Source organism: Eumetopias jubatus, unplaced genomic scaffold (assembly GCF_037043125.1).
Source record: "Eumetopias jubatus isolate StellerSeaLion01/CBP00866 unplaced genomic scaffold, mEumJub1_p1.0 scaffold_10, whole genome shotgun sequence".
In the NCBI taxonomy this organism is placed as follows: domain Eukaryota; kingdom Metazoa; phylum Chordata; class Mammalia; order Carnivora; family Otariidae; genus Eumetopias; species Eumetopias jubatus.
The window spans coordinates 82452973-82470696 of record NW_028274816.1 but is presented as its reverse complement, the minus strand read 5'-3'; the positions used below and the strand labels follow the sequence as shown (position 1 = coordinate 82470696).

At 59.6% G+C, this 17724-nt stretch overlaps 1 protein-coding gene across 6 annotated transcripts in view; it reads left to right on the top strand.

The window, feature by feature from the left end:
• Positions 1–13203: 13203 nt before the first annotated feature.
• Positions 13204–17724, top strand: part of BAIAP2 (BAR/IMD domain containing adaptor protein 2) — a 66584-nt gene continuing 62063 nt past the window's right edge. For all 6 annotated transcript variants that reach the window (XM_028112421.2, XM_028112416.2, XM_028112420.2 and 3 more), the window contains exon 1: positions 13204–13330. In XM_028112421.2, the coding sequence (XP_027968222.1) occupies positions 13277–13330 (54 nt within the window). In that variant the 5' untranslated portion in view covers positions 13204–13276. The remainder of the gene's footprint in view (positions 13331–17724) is intronic.

Genomic DNA, 17724 nt, shown 5'->3' with positions numbered 1-17724 from the left:
GGGAAAACAACAGAAATGGTCAACATCTGAGTAAATAGGAAAGATAATTTTCCCTCGCAGATTTTTAAAAATGTACGTGACTGCTGAAAGCAAAAATTCAAACACTGGTGGGGTTTTCAACACCTGCGAATGCCCACAGCTATGACGTGAAGGGAGGGGGCAAGGCGTCTACAGTTAACTCCAAATCCCCTGCGAAAGGGTGGGCATGTAGCTGAAACCCCTAGCGTGACCACACATACACACACACATGCAGCCAAAAATCCGAAGGTTTTCAAACAATCCGAAAGAAGGCAGGAAAGGGGGAACAGAGACAGAACAATAAAGTGGTGGATCTAAAATCAGTTCTTAATAACCACGTTAAATATAAACAGTCCAAACACACCAATTAAAGACAGATCGTGAATTTAAAAAAAAGCCTGACTATGTTATGTCTAAGAAGCCCACTTTAATATAAAGACGGGTAAAAAAAGATGGGGAAAATGTATCTTGGAGATGCGAATCCGGGGAAAGCTGCAATGGTCATGTCAGCATCAGACAGCGTGGATTTCAAGACAAATATCGCCGGGGGGGGGGGGGGGGGACACGTTCCGTGACAAAGGCAGGCATCGCAGTCCAAGATGAGCACCCACAGAACCACAGCGCTTCAGCGCACAAGAAGCAGAACCGAAGGACGGACCATCTCTTGGAGGTTAGACACGAGGCAGCCAGCCTTCCAGGATGAGTGTGGAGACCAGCCGGACCGACTCGCCCACAGCAGAGCGCGCATTCTGTCCACGTGACACGGAACGCTCACCCACACGCACCGTGTTCTGGGCCATCCCATAGACCTGAACAAAATTAAAAAAAAAAAATTGAAATCCTACAAAGTATGTTCTCAGACCATAATGTAATGCCTCTGGAAATCAATGACAGGTCTCTGAAAGATCCACAGATATTAAACAATTAATGGGGTAAAGAGGAATTCACAAGAGAAGTTAGAAAATATTTTTTATTTTATTTTTTTTTTAAAGATTTTATTTATTTGACAGAGAGAGACATAGCGAGAGAAGGAACACAAGCAGGGGGAGTGGGAGAGGAAGAAGCAGGCTTCCCGCCGAGCAGGGAGCCCGATGCGGGGCTCGATCCCAGGACCCTGGGATCATGACCCGAGCCGAAGGCAGACGCTTAACGACTGCGCCACCCAGGCGCCCCTAGAAAATATTTTTTAATTCAATGAAAAAACATTAACATTTGTGGACTATAGCTAAAGTAGCGCTTTTCCTCTAAGGGAAATTCATAATAGTAAATGCATGTTTTTTTAAAAGGAAAGTTTCTAATCAATGAGCTAAACTTTCACCTTAATTAATTAGAAAAGGGGCAAATTAAATCCAAGGTAATCAGAACAAAGGAAATAATAGCAGAAATCAATGAAGACAGAAACATGAAAGAAAAATCCGTGACAGCAAAAAGCAGTTATTTGGAAAGCTCAGTCAATTTGATGAGCCTGAGCCAGACTGACCAGGACAAAGGAGGCACAAATTACAACGTCGCGAATGAAAGGGAACCATCACTAGAGACCCTGTAAACATTAAAAGGACATTAAGGAAATATTAGTTTTATGCCTGTGAATTCACCAATCTAGAAGAAAGGGACCAATTCCTTGAAAACCACACACCAGGCAGCTCGTCGAGGCTGCCTGGCTGCCCGGATGGGGCACGCACTCATGTCTGCTAAAGAAATGCAGTCCCGCTAGACACCCAGGAGAGACACCGTAGCAATTCTGCACGAACTCAGGGAAAGCCGATGAGGGAGTGCTTCTCAATGTACTCTACCAGCATCCGGCATGAACACAGACACAAGATCCTCAGCAAAACAGGAGCAAACCGAATCCAACATGTAAGAAGGGGTCTTTATCCTGGAATAACTTGATTCTGGGATCAATCAAATGGGGTTTATCCTGGAAATGTAAGGTCCATCAGCATACAGATATCAATCAATGTAATTCACAATATCAACAGACTAAAGAAAGTCTGATGACATCTCAGTAGATGCAAGAAAAGCATGTGACAAAATTCAGCATCTAGCATTAAAAAAAAAATTTCGCAAACTGGGAAAAGAGGGAACTTCTTTATAAAAGGCATCTTCAAAACCCTACAGCTAACAGCATGCTTAATGGCAAAGGGCTGAATGCTCTTCCCCCATAAGATGGGGAACCAGGCAAGGGGACTCCTCTGGTCACTTCTATTCAACATCACATTGGGGGTCCTAGTCAGCATCATCAGGAGAGAAATCACATGCACACACGTTGGGAAGGAAGAAAGGTTAAGTTTCTAGTTGTGGCAACATGACTATGTACGTAGAAAACCCCAAAGGACGGGGCGCCTGGGTGGCTCAGTCGTTAAGCGTCTGCCTTTGGCTCAGGTCATGGTCCCGGGGTCCTGGGATCGAGCCCCGCGTCGGGCTCCCTGCTCTGCGGGAAGCCTGCTTCTCCCTCTCCCGCTCCCCCTGCTTGTGTTCCCTCTCTCGCTGTCAAATAAGTGGATAAAATCTTAAAAAAAAAAAACGAAGGGATCTATAGGAAATCTGTGAGAACTAACCAGCGGGTTAGTGAGATCATGGACTACCAGGTCACTGTACAAAATTCCATACGTGTTTCTATTTACTAGCAATGAACTACTGGAAACAAATTAGAATTTTAGACTCGGGAAGCGGACTTCCGCTGCCTAGGATGGAGTAGCAGGCGCCAGGCCAGGGTGCCCGCTACAAACTAGGAAAAGGACAAAATACAGAGCTTGCCCTGTTGGAGCGTGAGAGCCGCCGTCGGGAGTGTTGCTTGTGCCTGCTTTGAGAAAATCTGAATCACGGCCCTTCGCTATTGGCAGCTCTTGTGAGGAAGCTTCTGGCAGGCCCCCTTCGATACACAGCCTTCGAAGGGCCTGGGTGTACGGCAGGGAGAAAGAGGCCTCCAGTGGCTCCCACGGCTTAAACCCTCTGCCGAAGACCATGTGTGTGCACCGTCAGATCCCCCTTCCCAGCTCGGGTTCCTCACCATGGTTGAGCAGGATGGCCCGCCAGAGGACAGGGAGGGCCGGGCCCGGGGTGGGAGGCATCTGGGCAGGCCAGAAGGGCCGTGGTGCAGTGGCAGCATGACTCCGGGACCGGGGGCCGCTAGACGGACCAGGTAGCTCTCCAGGTCCCCAGTCACCTACCCGATCTCCTGACAAAGCCCGTTGCTGCTCAAGCCCAAGGCTCTTGACCGCCAGGATGCGGGTGCAGCAGCCCAGGGCCCTGGGCGGGGAGAGGAAGGTTTCGTGGCCCAGGGAAAGCCCCTCCCAAGTCCCGGCCTCTGTGTGACAAGGCTGAAGCCTGGTCCCACCCCACCTGTCCCGCGGGCTGGTGGTCAGAGGCCTCGGGCAGGTTGCTGGAGCCTGGCTCCCTGGCTCCGGGACACCACCTGGCAACTCGGTCCTGCCAGGGCCGCAGATGGTCTGGGCTCCCACCCAAAGCATCCGCGGGCAACAGGTCGGCACTTCCATTCATTCTGCGTGTCTGAGGGCAACTGCCCTGTTTCTTCCCTGAGAGCACCGGGCAGGGGAGGGGCGGCGTGTCCACCCGGCATCTCAGATGCCAACAGCCCGGGACCATCTTCAGGCCAGGGGGCTCCATCCGGAAGGCACCCAGGAATTGCTCAGCTCACAGAGTGGCCCGTGGTCCTTGCTGCTTCTGGGGCTCTGCCTGGGCTGCAGGACGCAGCTGAACTGGGTCCACGGAGTCCCTTCGGTAGCTGGGGGGACGGGGGCCGAGTTTTGGTCAGAAGCTTCTGAGAGTGGCTGTCTGGCCTCCAGGGCTCACTTCCCTGATGGAGTTCTGAAATAAAGCTATGAAATTCTAGAGAAGTCTGGCTCCTCCAAGGAAAGCACCACACACGTGCCAAGGTGCCCACCGTCACGAGGCTTCAGGGCACTGCAAATCAAAACCACACTGGGACACCATCTCCCATCCACCAGGATGGCCAGAACGAAAAAACAAATAACAAAGTTGGTGAGGAAGCGGAGAAATCCGAGCCCTTGCACAGTGCTGGTGGGGATGTGCAATTGTGAGTCACTAGGAGGAACAGCTGGGTGGTTCCTCAAAAAGCTAAACATAGAGTCACCACGTGACCAGCAGTCCCACCCCTAGAGACACACACCACGGACCTGAAAACAGCGTTCAAACAGAAACGTGCGTGTGCGTGTTGGCGGCAGCACCGCCCACGGTCCGCCGAAGGCACAGACCTTCCAGCGGCCCCACCATGGACGGACAAGCACGCGGCAAATAGTACTCAGCCGTGAAGAGGACCGGGGAGCTGACCTGCGGACCCCCAAGAAATGCGCCAAACGCAAAAGGTCACACGGTGTAGGGGTCCACTGACGAGAAGCCCATGGACACAGAGAGCAGGCGCCGGCCGCGGGCGGGACGGGGCTCCCTTCGAGCCGATGACAGTGCTCCGGAACCAGATGGAGGAGGTGGGCGCAGGGCGCGGTGAACGCACTCAATGCCTCTAACGGGGACTGAGCTGCATACTTTTGAAAACGCTTGCTCTGTTATGTGACTTTCACCTCAATCTTCAAACAAGATGTCACAGGGGCTTCTGAAGATACGGATTACAGCGAGCGATTTTCCTCACGCAGCCGGAGCTGCCGGGGGAGGCGACCCCATCCTCTCACACGCATGACCTTTCCTTCCTCACTGGGCCCCAGAAGGACAGGCTCCCGGGAGGTCTACGGCTTCGCGGGGCCTCGAACATCATCAGAGAATTTCCCGTCCCTCAGACCCGGAGCCCTGCAGCCGCCGGCCGACTGCCCAGATTCAGGGGCAAGCACGAGGACAGACACGACCGGAGTCCGTGGCTGCCCTGTCCCTGTCACCATCCCACCCACTCCTGCAGCCTGTCCACCCGGCTGTCCGCGAAGACGCTCTGCACATCCCTGCCTTGCCTGGGCCACCTCTCCGCACCTGCCACCAGTCCACATCACCTTTCCGGGCCGTCCACCAGGTGGCAGTGAAGGCTCCCCGATGCGGAGTCCCTGCCCACCGCCCCAGGCCTGCGCCCCGCCTCTTCGCAGACCAGGGGGCCCAGCGGCCAGGCCCCCGGCTCCTGCAGGCGGAGCTCGGCATAAACTCAAATGCACCTGCACCCTGGGCCTCTCTACCTCCCTCAGACGACGGGGGGGTGCCCGTCCAGCAAAGCCACGCAGGGCTGTCCTAGGACTGACACACTCCCAGCCAGACCAGACCTGTCCCAACCGCCAGGATATTACCAGCTCAACTTCCCAGCCACGCTGCACTGAAATCCCATGTCGGCTCTCCAACAAGGAGCCTGTGTCCCCGCAGGAAGAGTCTCAGCTTTTACTCTCCTGATGCAGAATCAAGGTCACTGACGTTTCCCAGCAGGAACTTTGCAGGCCAAAAAATGAAGGAAAACTACAACCGAACCCAACACACCAGCCCCCGAGGCTGCACAAAGGACTGTTGGCACCTGCGGTGCAGAGAAAGTCTCGGAATCTGGGTGTGAATTAACAGCAGAACTGCCCGAGCTCCCCTGGGGCCTTGCTTCTGTCCCCACAGAGTGGCACTCTGCAAAGGCCACATGGTCGGCCTGGAGGTTAATTGTCACCCCGAGCTGTTTAAGTTGTTTTTCCCCACGGGTGGAATGTTCTTTTCATATGGACATCCAGCGACAGCCAAAGTTTCCAGAGCCTCTGCAAAAATGTCTGTTTCTTCCAACTTTTGAGAGAGAGAAAGAGAAAAGCCTGACGGCATAAATCATATTCTCGAGCTAGAAAACTAAAATGATTTTTCTCAAAGTCATGTCACCTTCCAACCAGACCTGCCAGGGAAGCAGTTCTGAAACTCCACACTTCTTTGGGATCCGAAAGCGTGGTGGTGGCCTGGCTCCTCGAGATGTAGAGCCCGGTGCCGGCCCCAGCTGCAGCCTGTCCTGGAGGGACCGCAGACGGGACTGGCCCAGCGTCCCCAGCCCGCTGCCCACCCAGCCCCTGCCAGAGGCCAGGTGCTTCTGTGGCTTCTCGGTCTGGCTGCCTTGTGCTATGGGCATCGCTCTCCCCAAGACCCCAGCCCCCTGTTCCCAGAATTCCCTACCATTTGCTCCAGGAGCTCATAGCCAAATACCCTCTGTCCCCCACGGGTGTCCACCTGCACATGCCCCGGGTGCCGGAGCCAGCCTGGCCCCTTGGCCAGCTCTGCTCTCTGCCTGGCCAGTTATTTCACGGTTATTCTAGCACATTCTAGGGTAAGCCACAGCAGAGAATAACTGTACTTATGTGCTACCCAAGGGGACGGGACTTCACATCTCTTGAGTGCCCGTCACCCACTCGGGCTGGGCCTGTGGGTCATCTCGCCGGGGGGACAGAGCTGTCCCACTGTCCAGCACGTGCACACGGACAGCTGTCCGACTGGCCCAGCGTCTCGTCCATACAGCGGGGATGCCCTCTGGACGTTCCCGACCACGTGGGAAGCGGGGAGGCCTGAGTGCCAGGGAGACAGTAGCTGGTGCTGCCTCCCCAGGTAGAAAAGCTGCCCACTAGTCCCTGTGCCACGTCCAGGGGACACACCTGGCCCAGGAGAGCCCCCCGCATAAGGAGCCACCCTAGACAGGGAGACGACAGGGCGGCCGCAGTCGGGAACCAGGGACGTGCCGCTGGGCCAGTCTTGGCAGATGTCCACGTGCACGCCGGACGGCAGGGCAGCTTTGACCCCTGGCGGGCCACCCACAGGCCCAGCCCGAGTGGGCCTCAACGCTGCCCTGGGGGTTTCAGGATCTGCAGCAAGAAGAAAAAGTCAGATTTCAGGACTGAAGACAACATTTTAAAATCTGGCTTTAAATAAACATGGAATAAAAAAAGAGCGAGCGGAGCCTCCGGCAGCTGAAATTAGAAGCAGCAACCCTGGGCAGGGGGGCCATCTGTGTGCGCCAGGCAGCGCCCGGGGGCGGGGGCCGCCTCGACGGGGAGGGCCGCCGGCACAGGCCAGGCCCCGTTTCCCAGGGCAGCCCTGAGCCCTGACTTTAGAGAACAAGTCCCCCTCCTCTCTGCTCCAAACCACCTTTCCCATCACTGTTGGGGCCGCTCGAGTCTGAGAGGCAGAGAGAAGGACGCCAAGATCGAGGCTCGGGGTGGAGGGGGAGCGAGCCCGGGGCAGCCTGCGTCTTCCCGTCCCTCCCAGGGCCGCGGAGTGACGGCGGCCTGCGTGCCCGGGGCCTCGTCGTTGCAGCGGCTCCCGGAGGGTCCTCCCCACCCGACCCCCCCCAAGGAGGCCCAGGGACGGGACTATTTAAATCTGCACTGTCAGCTACCCGGGAACGATCAGCAGGTGGGTGCCCGAGCTGGCGGACGCGCGATGACGCTGACATGCAGAGGGGGGAGGAGCCCTGAGAAGTCGGAGCCTCTTCGCGCCCTGGCGCTCACCCCCGCGCCGCCTCCCACGGCCCCTGGAGTCATGCCGAGGCGCACGGATTATGTAAGGGGGCCGGTTGCTGGGGAACCTCTTCCACCCAGCCCTGCCACGCAGCCCCCAGCCCTGCCACGCGGCCAGCACCTCCCTCTCCTCCACCTGCCAGGAGCCCCCTCGCACCTTCCCGCCGGCCTGGCCCCCGGGGAAGCTGGGGGGACGTTCTAGGCTGACACTGAGCCCTGGCAACCATGGGCCAGGAGGCCACACCTGAACCTGCCCTGAGCTCCTCCATCTTCCTCTGTGTGTGTCCGCCAAGCAAGCTCCGGGTCTTAGAGACCTCAGAGACCTTGGAGATAGGGTCCCTTCCCGGGCACGCCCTGTGCCCCCACGTCTGTGCTCCCTCGGGGACAGACAAGGTAGGGCACAGATCCCTCCAGGCCCAGGCTGAATCTGTCCCGTGTAGGGCCAACCTTTTGACCACAGAGGAGAAAGCCTTTAAACTGCGTTCAGGTCAAGGATGAGCAGGTCTTGGGGAAAGTGCAAATGTGAGTACACTGCAGGGGAGCGGGGAGGGAGACAGCCCCCATCTTGGGTGGTAGAAGAGCAGCCGCCCTAACCTGGCCTCCGCCCCTGTCCTGCTGCCCACAGACCTGGCCCAGGGCACCCTCTGTGAGGATAGGGTCACTGCTCCACCTGCCCGCCCCACAGAGGCGGGGTTCTGGGGGGGGGGCGGGCTGCGGGCTGCATGGAGACTGGTGCCCCTCCCCCTTTAATAAACTTTTAATTTCAGGGCAGTTTTCAGTTTACACCATTATTGCAAAGATACGCCACCCCACTCTTCCTGTCGTCAGCACCTCCCACCGGTGCAGGGCCCGTGTCACAAATCAGGAACCAGTCTGGCTCGCTGTTGTTAACAGAAGTCCACACTCTGTTCAGGTTTCCTTGGTTTTCCTGTCACACCCTCTCTCTGCCCCCAGCGTCACGTCTCCCCAGGCGCCTCTGGGCTGAGCCGTCTCTCCCGTCCCTGGTTTCGGGGGGCCCGGCAGTTCTGGAGGGTGCCGGATGGGGTGCTGGGCTGTCCCTCCATGGGGAAGTGTGTGACGTTCCTATGGAGCTTACACTGGGGTGATGGGTTCTTGGAGGAAGACCACAGAGCTGAAGGGCCTTCTCATCACTTCAAGGCCACATGGGGTCACGGGGATGCGAGCTGGCTCCCTGGCTGAGGAGCGCTTGTCAGCGTCTCCCACGCTCTTGGGAAGGTGGTGGCCACGCACAGCCCGCACGTAAGGGCTGAGGAGTCTCCTGGAGGAATCCCCACTTTTTAAAGGGCAGCTTTTCGAAAAATGTGCCTTTCTACGGGGCATCTGGGTGTTTTCTAGAAATGTCCGTCTAAGGGCTATTGACAATAATCTCTACAACATTTGAGGGCTTGTCAGGTGCCAGGCACAGTTCTCGGTGCTTTACCTGCCGTTTGCACCACGAGTCTCCTGAGGCTCTGCCCACCTCCCCCCGCCTGGGGCTCACAGAGGCCAGGGGAGCACCCAAGGCCCGCTGGGCTGTGCTGGTGACTGGCTCCTGGTAACCGGCTCTTCCTCCACTCTGCGTCCGCTCCCTCACCAGCACGCCCAGCCGGTAGCTACCAGGCCTAACGCAGGGGCAGGAAACGCGGCTGTCCTCTTGTGCCAGACAAAGCCGGGGTGTGCTGGAGGCCGTCGAGGTGACCTTCCTGCTGGCAGGAGGCAGGACTCCCCCAGGCCTGTGGGCTTCCAGCTCAAGGCGGCTCCAAGCTTTCTTGCTGCTACTGCGGACGGTCACGGAGAACGTGGGCCTGGCCAGGACCCAGAAAACAGTCCTCTGGACACAATCAGACGGTTGTGCCATAATCCTGGCCCAGGCCAGTCACCCGGGGCACCCGGTGTGGACGGGGTCCGCAGTGTAGGCCGGGGCAAATGGGAAAGGTGAGGTCCTGCTAGGTAGGCCCGTCCCTCCGGCCCTGGAACTTTCTGGTTACCAATTACAAGTGCTTTAATCCACAAGGAGAAAAGGAGGAGGAGTCTGGATTGGCTGGCTCCTCTGAGAGCCGGGAGGAAGGAGGAAGGCGGAGGGAGAAACAGCCCCCTTGCCAAGCGAGCACACATGTCCCTGTGATCTGAGCCGAATGGCCGCCCCTTAGGCCAAGCTCGGCAGAAAGCAGGTTAGGCAGAGAGAGACACGGAGGTGAAAGCCCTTCAAAGTTTTGCTGGGTGGCCACCTCAGAAAGGACTCCTTCTGTTTAGCAAAAATTCACAAACCCTTGTGCCTGCCTGCCAGGAGAACAGCTTGCTTGAAAAGCAAGGCTGTCATCCTGTAATTAAATCTGAGACCCCCCTCCCTACGTGGCGCTGAGATGAAGCCACTTATATAACACGCCTAAAAATAAGCTGATGAAGAGACGCACTTTTATTCTCTCTGCTTCCAGCCCTTTACTCCTGGGCCGCCCAGGCTGGGGTCTGCTGAGCTGGGGGCCGGCGTCAGCAGCCCCACACGGTCGGGTTCTCACCTCCGACCGTGGCCCAGCAGTCTACATGCATCAGGGCCCGGGGCTGGCGCCCGGGCCGGGGGCCCCTCTAGTTCAGAGCTGGGTGCTGAAGATCCACACAGCTACCCATCTCCCCGCTCACACAGACCACAGAGGTGAGGACCGACAATCAGGCGTGACAGGGGAGCCGGTGGCCACAGGGTGCCAGAGCACCTGCCTTCTCAGGGACCCCTGAGCTGCCCCCCAGCTCTGCCCCGAGGGCCGGAAGAACACCTCCCCAGTCTGCGGCATGCTGGGAGCTGCCCATCTTGGCTGGCGCCGGCCCTCTTGCTAATCCTCTCCGACTTCTCCATCATGACAGCACCTTCCTCTTGCCAGTCTTGGAGGGGGCGGGCCAGACCCCAAGTCTAGGCAATGATTTCCCAGCTGCGCTGACTGCCAACCTCCAGGCAAGGCATTCGATCCCACAGCCCCCCACACACTCTGAGTTAAGGGGAGAAAGAACAAGTGGATTTTATAAAAGGCTCAGAACACCTCCAAAATAAAAAGGTGCCAAGACAAAAGTGCCCCCTTAACTCTGGGAGCTGGCACAGGGGCCAACCTCTCAGCACCCAGCCCACCATCTAGCCCTGTCCACTGCTCGGGCCCTAGGCCCTTACCCTTGGCCCTAGCCCCGCCCCAGACACCATCACCACTGGAAGGGGCTTCCACACAAGGAAGAAAACCCTCAGAGAACACTGGTGTCTCCCAGGTGGGGGGTCAGACCCCCGCCGAAGACTCCTTCACAGCTGAAGGAGGGGGCGCGCCCGTGCCGAAGACCTTTCCGGAGCCTGGTACGCAGAGAGGCCACCAGGCAGGGTACAGGTCTCCAAGCCTCGCTAGTACGGCCTCGCCCACGTCTCACTCTGCGCCTGCCATGGGTCCTGCTGGGCTCTCGGTGATGCTCAGTGCAATGCTCCTTCACTTTCACTGGTGGCAGGTGCTGCCTGATGGCTTCCCTCCCCAGGACGGGCTGCAGGGCCATCCGCACGACGGGAGGCAGGCCAGGCTCCAAGTGGGTCCCCTACCTCAGCCACTACCAAAAGTGAGCATGCCCTCGGGCAGGACAGTCAAGAGCAGGAGCTTCTCGAGGGGGGGGTGGTGCCGAGGACGACGGAGGCTTCTCTGGGAAGGACCCTCTCCTCCCTCTACTGTCTCGAGGCTGATGGGCGCAGACAGCTCAGAACCCTCCAAGCTGATTCCCCTCCCACCGTGATGAGACCCCCCCCACCCCGTTTTCCTGGCAGCCTCCACCTGTCATTCTTCTGGTCCCAACCACGTCACTTCCCTTCGGGCAGGCAGAGCTCTACCCTCCACCCACCCCGCTGCACTCCACCTCCGCCCTTGACCCAGGTCAGGTCAACGGATGGTAGTCCTAGAGCTGGCTGGACGGAAGTGTGCACAGCACCAAGCTGGCCTGGAGAAAAGGGAAAGAAGGGAAGGAAGGCAGTCCCGACTTCAGCTGTGCAAGCAGATAAACGTCCCAGTGGTTAGAGCTAATCTGAACCGGCTTTCTGTCACTTCCGACCAAGAGAATCCCGGAACCCACATACACGGGAATACACCTGAAAACACTACAAGGGATAAAGAAAAAAGAGGAAGCCATAGCTGGGATTAGGAAGGAAATTCAACCAAAAAGGATCTGCCTGTGATCGAAGGCTGGCAGATGGAGCAGGCAGGCTCTTCCTGAACGTCGCCTCCCTTTCTCAAAGGCGCTCCAACGAAGCGGAGCACACTCCATTTGGGTCCCGGGCACTGTGACTTCAGGACTTGCCCGAGTCCCGCTCTGTCCACAGCCGTCTTGCAGGTCTGTGTCCCCCTGGGCACCTGGGCTTGAGGAGACCTGTGACCGTGAGTCCTGGATGGGATACTAGTGGAGAGTGTCAGGCTCCATTAGAGGGAAACACTCAGACCTGCTGTTTTACGACGTAAAGCAAATAATTCCTCTATGTAACTCTAATTTATGCAAATATTTTCCCAAAGCAGTGGGAGTGGGAGCCCTGTGTGTCAGCTTGGTCAGCTTCCCCAGCAAAACCTCCCAGGAATGGCCTCCAAAACCAGCAGCTCTGTCTGACCCCTTGATCCCTCAAGGGAAGTTCTCCCTCCACAAAGAAACTGCACCCAACAAGGGTCTTCTGCCATCGCAGGGTCCTCTCCTCCCCTGGGGGGCCCCGAAGGCCCCCCCATAGGGTTCTCTCCCCACCCCCCATCGGCCCCCTCTACGATCTTCCTGCAAATTCTCTCCGTCCCAGAGGACGCTCCCCTCTCCAGGATTCTCCTCGGGGCCCACCCCACCCCCGTGGTCACCCCGCCCAGGGTCCTCCCCTCCCAGGATCTTCCCCCGGGACGCAACCCCACCCCGGGTCCATCCCTCCCGCAGCCCACCCTCCCAGGGTCCTCCCCAGGGTCCACCCCTCTTAGGACCCACCCCCAGGATCCTCCCTTCTCAGGATCCTCCCCAGGGTCCACCCCCCAAGGGCCTCCCGCCCATCCTCCTCCCAGCTAGAGACTCCGCCGGCCCGCACACTCACCTCCCGAAACTCCGGGTCCGCACCGGACCCTGAGGCAGCGTGCCGGCCTCTCTCCATCCGTCCTTGCGCCCGCACGGCCGGCCTCCGGCCGCCCAGGTACCTTCCCCCGCCCGGCGCGAGCCCGCGACCCCCGCCACCTGCAGGGAGCTGCGCCCAAGAGCCGCCCCGACTCGCGACTCTGCGAAGAGCCGCCCCCATGCGCGCCCGCCGCGGCGCCCCCGCTCCCCCACCTTCCGCTCCCCTCCTCCAGCGCCTCCGGCCCACGCCGCCCCGCCCCCAGCCCGGCTGTCGCCCGGCCCCCAGGCTGTTCCCAGGGCTGCGGCCCGCGCCGCGCCTCCGCCTCCTCCCCTGCGATCGACAGCGCTGCCCACCAATCGCTGTCCGCAGTCGGCCCGCGGGCCCCGCCCCCTCCCCCGTCTCCGGAACCCACCAATGGGAAGGGCGGTGCGGGGGCGGGGCCTGCCGGTTGCCTGGCAGCGGCGCGGCCAGGCGGGGGCGGGCAGGCGGCCGGGGGCGGTGATCCGGGCGCGGGGGGCGGGGCCTGTGGGGGGCGGGGCCTGGGCGGTTATAAAGGCGGTCGCCGAGTAGGTGCCGCGTTTCTGATCCGGCTCCGCGCGCTGCCCACCGGTTCCTGCCGCGCCCGCCGCGCCCGCCGCGCCCGCCGCGCCGCCGCGCCGCCCGCCGTCCGCCGCCGCCCGTCGCTGCCCGCCGCTGCCCGCGCCCCCGAACCGCTCCGCGGTGCCGCCGGACCAGCATCATGTCGCTGTCGCGCACGGAGGAGATGCATCGGCTCACGGAAAATGTCTACAAGGTGAGCCCCGCGCCGCTGGCGCGCTCGGGCCCGACCCGGGCGGCCCCGGGGCCCTCGGGGGTCTTCTTGGAGCGGCCGCGGGGACCCCGTGCCAGCCAGTCGGTCACAGGTGGGCGCGGGCGCCCACGCTCGGATAGCCCCGCGCTGCCCCCGCGCGTCCGCCCGGGCGTCCGGGGGACGGGGCCCTCGGACCGGAGTGGAGCCGGGCGGGGGCCGCCGGGGGTCCAGGGGGTCCGGGGGCCGCGCCGCCCGTCCTCCCGCGCCCGGGGTGGCGTGGGGGCCCCGTCGTGGCCTCTCCAGCCGCGGTTACGCAAGCCCTTGGGCACTTTCTTGTCAACAGGCTTTCCCTTTGCACAACTCCTTCCCGGGCAGTCATGGACGGGGCCCTAGGTGGGAGGTCGCGCGCGGGCAGGTTGGATGGGTGGACAGATAATCCATCATCTTATGTAACCGCGGAGGAGAAGACTAATTGTGTAGGAGGCTGGCGCGCCTGCCTCTGCCCTGATGTGTGTGAAGAGTGGGGTTCGCGTCCTCCTCTGCACACTGTCACTGTCACATCTGAGGGCCACAGAGCCCCGCCGGGAGACCCCTCCGAGGCCCCCTCCCTGGTCATTCTGTGCCTTGTCCACATGAACAGGCCTTTGGGTTTCTCTCCAGCATCCATTGTGTCAGTTTACACCCCCACCCGGGGGACAACAGACCCAGCCTCCAGGGGACTCAAGGCCCTCTGCAGTCCCACGTGGGCATGTTCTCAAGAGGGAGACTCCTGCCCTGGGCGTCCACAGCAGGCTTCTTACGAAGCTGTGCTTGATTTCAAAACCCTGTCTGAAGGTTAACTGGGGGGCTGGGAGGTTGAGGTGCTGGGTGTTGCCGTGGTAGGTGCTGGTTCTCGGGGCTCAATGGGATTGTGAGGCACTGGCGGAGCAAGTTTCTAATTGTACTGAACAGTTATGGCCGTGCTTTCTCAGCCGGTGGCCTGCAAAGCCCTCCCTGTAAGCTCGCCCAGGCTCTGGACAGCCCCTGGGACACTTGCCTGGTGGCCCCTTTTGCTCTCAGCTGGATTTTAGGTGGCACACTGTCTTCCAATACGGCTTCTAATAGAGGTTTTAAAGTTTCAGCTCCATCACAGGGAGAATTCTGAAGCCGGTCAGGATTGACTAAGTCCGTTCTGGAGCCATGTTAGAGCTGCTGGTAAACACGAGTCAGAGGCTGGTGAGGAATCAGCACGTAAAAGGAACAGTCTCTGGGGTTTTTGTGTTTGGTATCACAGAGAATCTGTGGCATACGTTTCTGTTGGTGTTGGTCTGCAAACGCTATCAGGGAAGGGAGGTTTATTAAGTTATTAGTCATTAATTCCATAACCGTTTGCTCATTATTGCAGGGGGTGGAAGGGAAGTGCTGGCTAGAGGATCTCTTTCCTATTTTCCCTGCCTCTGCCATGAAACCATGAAACGGGAACTTTCATGGTGAGAATCACGAGGGGTGCATGGCGTGGCTACACTCTGGGGAACCCCATGATCGTCCTTTACTAAAACTCTTATAGTCTGGGCAGTGAGGCATGCAGTCAGGGCTCAGCAGCTTTGAGATGGAGTTGTGATTTCTCTGGAGACCTGAAGGGAGATCTGCCGGCAGGATAGGGGCAGGAAGCTAGTAGGGTCTGAGTGTGAGGACTGTGCACCTCTCTGGAAACCAGCTGGAGGGTGTCGGGTGCACATTCAACAGGCGAGCCTGTGCTTTGTGCCGATGGGGCAGTTGATTCATGAGCTCGCGTGGAGGAAGCGTGGCGAAGAGCCCTGAGCTCTGCGAGGCTGGACGTGGCAGGCCTTGGTGCCCGCAGGGCCGTGCCCCCCGCAGCCGTCCTGGTCACAGCACGCCCACACTGCAATGCCACCAGGTTGGCTTTGTAGGTGACACTCTTCCTGACGCTCCGTGGCTCGACTGCCAAGTCTTGGAGTGCGAGTGCTCTTTTACCCTTTTGTGTTATGTCCCTGGGGAGCTCAGTGTTCTGACGCCGAGCCGGCACTGGTGGGGCAGCGTGGGCACCCTGGCCAGGCGGAAATCGGCCCACACCGAGGCACAGTCAGGGTGCAGCTGGAGCCGCCCGTGTGGACCTGGCTGGTCCGCCATCCTGTGGTGGGGGGGGGGGGGGGCGGGGAACGTGCTGCCTCTGCGCCTGGGTCGGAGGCTTGCAGAAGTGTGGCCGGGCTGTGGCCCTGCTCAGTGTCCCCCGTGCTGCAGCCCAGCTGTTTGCTTTGGCCCTGCACCGTTCCAGCTGCAGTTCTGAGTGCTGTTTGCCTTGGCAAGGAAGGGAGCAGCAGGGACACTGGTCCTTGGCCTTGCTGATTAAAAATGTGAGAGTAGAACATACTCCTGTCCAGAAGAATCAGCCACACAGACTTTTACCTCTTTCCTTGTGGCCCGGTCCCTATGGGAGCCACGTCCTGGGGGAACTTCACAAGAGGTGCAGGGAGAGAAGCGGAATGGCGTCCAGGAGGCCGCTGAGAGCTCACCTTCTGACCTGGGGCAGGGGGACACACACTGAAGCCTTTTGGGGGGAGGCATGGGCCTGGGCCCTTTGGGGGCTGGAGGTGCAGGGAGCAGAGCCTGGTGTCCAAGACCTAGTCTGGGGGGCAGCCCTGGGTGGTTGCCTGGAGTGAGGGACAGAGGGGGGCAGGCATCTACTGCTCAGAATTAAGCCCAAACCACAGCCCTACTGGGAGAGACCTTTGAGTGACCCTACATGCTGGAAAGAGGCTTCTACAGTCGCTGATCTCACTTCTCCAGGGGGGTTTGGGGAGCAACTGTCAGGTTGGTGTTTCTCATGGTCTTAAATGCTGAGAGAAGCTGTGGCTCTCGGCCGACCTTATGAGCCTGCAGGGTGGCAGCTCCGGCAGCTTCCCAGGAACAGTGGCATTGCTTGTCCTGAGGCTGTGGGCAGGTGGGAGACAGCCTGAGGAGGAAGACTCCCTAGGAGGGCCTCAGGCGGGTGGTTTACGGTGGTGTGGCTCTGGGGCCTTGGTCGACAGGGCCAGGCTGGTCACTAGAGGCCATCTGCTCGTCCTTACCCCGGAACTGTTGTGGGGAAGCTGGCCCGGCCATGCCATAGCTGCCCTGTGGGTGGTGGGTGACATGGGGTTCCTGGAGCCGGGAGTCGGTCAGGCTTGACACCTCTGGTGCCGTTGGTAAGGGCTGGTGCCGGGTGGGGGCATTGGCGCTGGTGGGAGGGAGCCGACTTGCTGGCATTTCCCACGGTGGCCTGGCCACCCAGGCCCTGCCCGCTACCCTCCACTGTGTCCCACCCATGCCTCCAGGTGGGTGTTTGGGGGAGCTCTGGGCAGCCCTGTGCCGCCGGCCTCAGACCCACTTTCCCCTCACCCACGGCTGGGCAGTCCCACCAAAGCGTTTGCTGCCCTCCGACCCTGGCATCTGGTGTGGACGGAGCTCAGCGGGCCCCCGGTTGGAGAAAACGCAGTAGACTGAGAGGCACTTCATCGGCAAAGGAAGGGCCTGCTGCGAGGAGCAGGGCTGGTGTCTGCTTGGGGAGGAGGCGAGAGCCACAGTGCCATGCGCACCTCTGTGCACGCGCGTGCGTGCGTGTGCTTGTGTGGATGAATACGTGTGCATGCAAGTGTGCATGCCTGTGAGTGTGAACGCGAGTACGCCTGCGTGCGTGCGGGTGGTGCTTGTTTGGTTTGCTTTAAAGGTACTTTCAGGGGTGCCTATTGGGGTCCTATCTTCTGATAAGGTGGCAGGGCCTGCTGTCACCAACTGGACTGTCTGAGCTTCACTTCTCCTGGGTGTGCTACATGGCGTCTGTCCACCTCCGCATTTGAGGAGTGCACCTCCCACCCCCTTTCTGGAGTAGCTAGGGCAGCAAAGGGCAGTTTCTGTGGTGCACTGACCTCGAGCTGACCGGCTGTGGCAGCTTCTTGTGCTCAAGTCGTCGCGGAGATTGTCGGCTCCCTAGCACAGGACCCTTGCTGGCTCATGGGGTTCCTGGTGAACGGCCGATGAATGTAACAGAGCAGCTGGAGACGCCGGGCTCAGGCCTGTGGTTCTGCAGAGTTCTGAGCAAGTGTCTTGCCTGCAGTGTCCCTATGGGTCCTGCCCTGAACACACGTCCTGTGTTTGGGAGGTTGGCTTGGCTCGTGGGACTAACCTGTGGGCACCCGAGGCTCTAGGTCACAGCAGTGGCTGGTGCTGGCCCTGGGTTTTTGGGGTGCTGTCAGCAGGGAGAGGCACTGGCAGTGCCGCCGTCTTGTGGCTGCCTGGTTTGTGGTGACATCCCCCTGTTGGCAGTGACGCCCCCTGGTTGGCAGTGATGCCCCCTCTTTTGCGGTGATGCCCCCCAGTTTGTGGTGAAGCCCCCTGGTTGGCGGAGAAGCTCCCTTAGG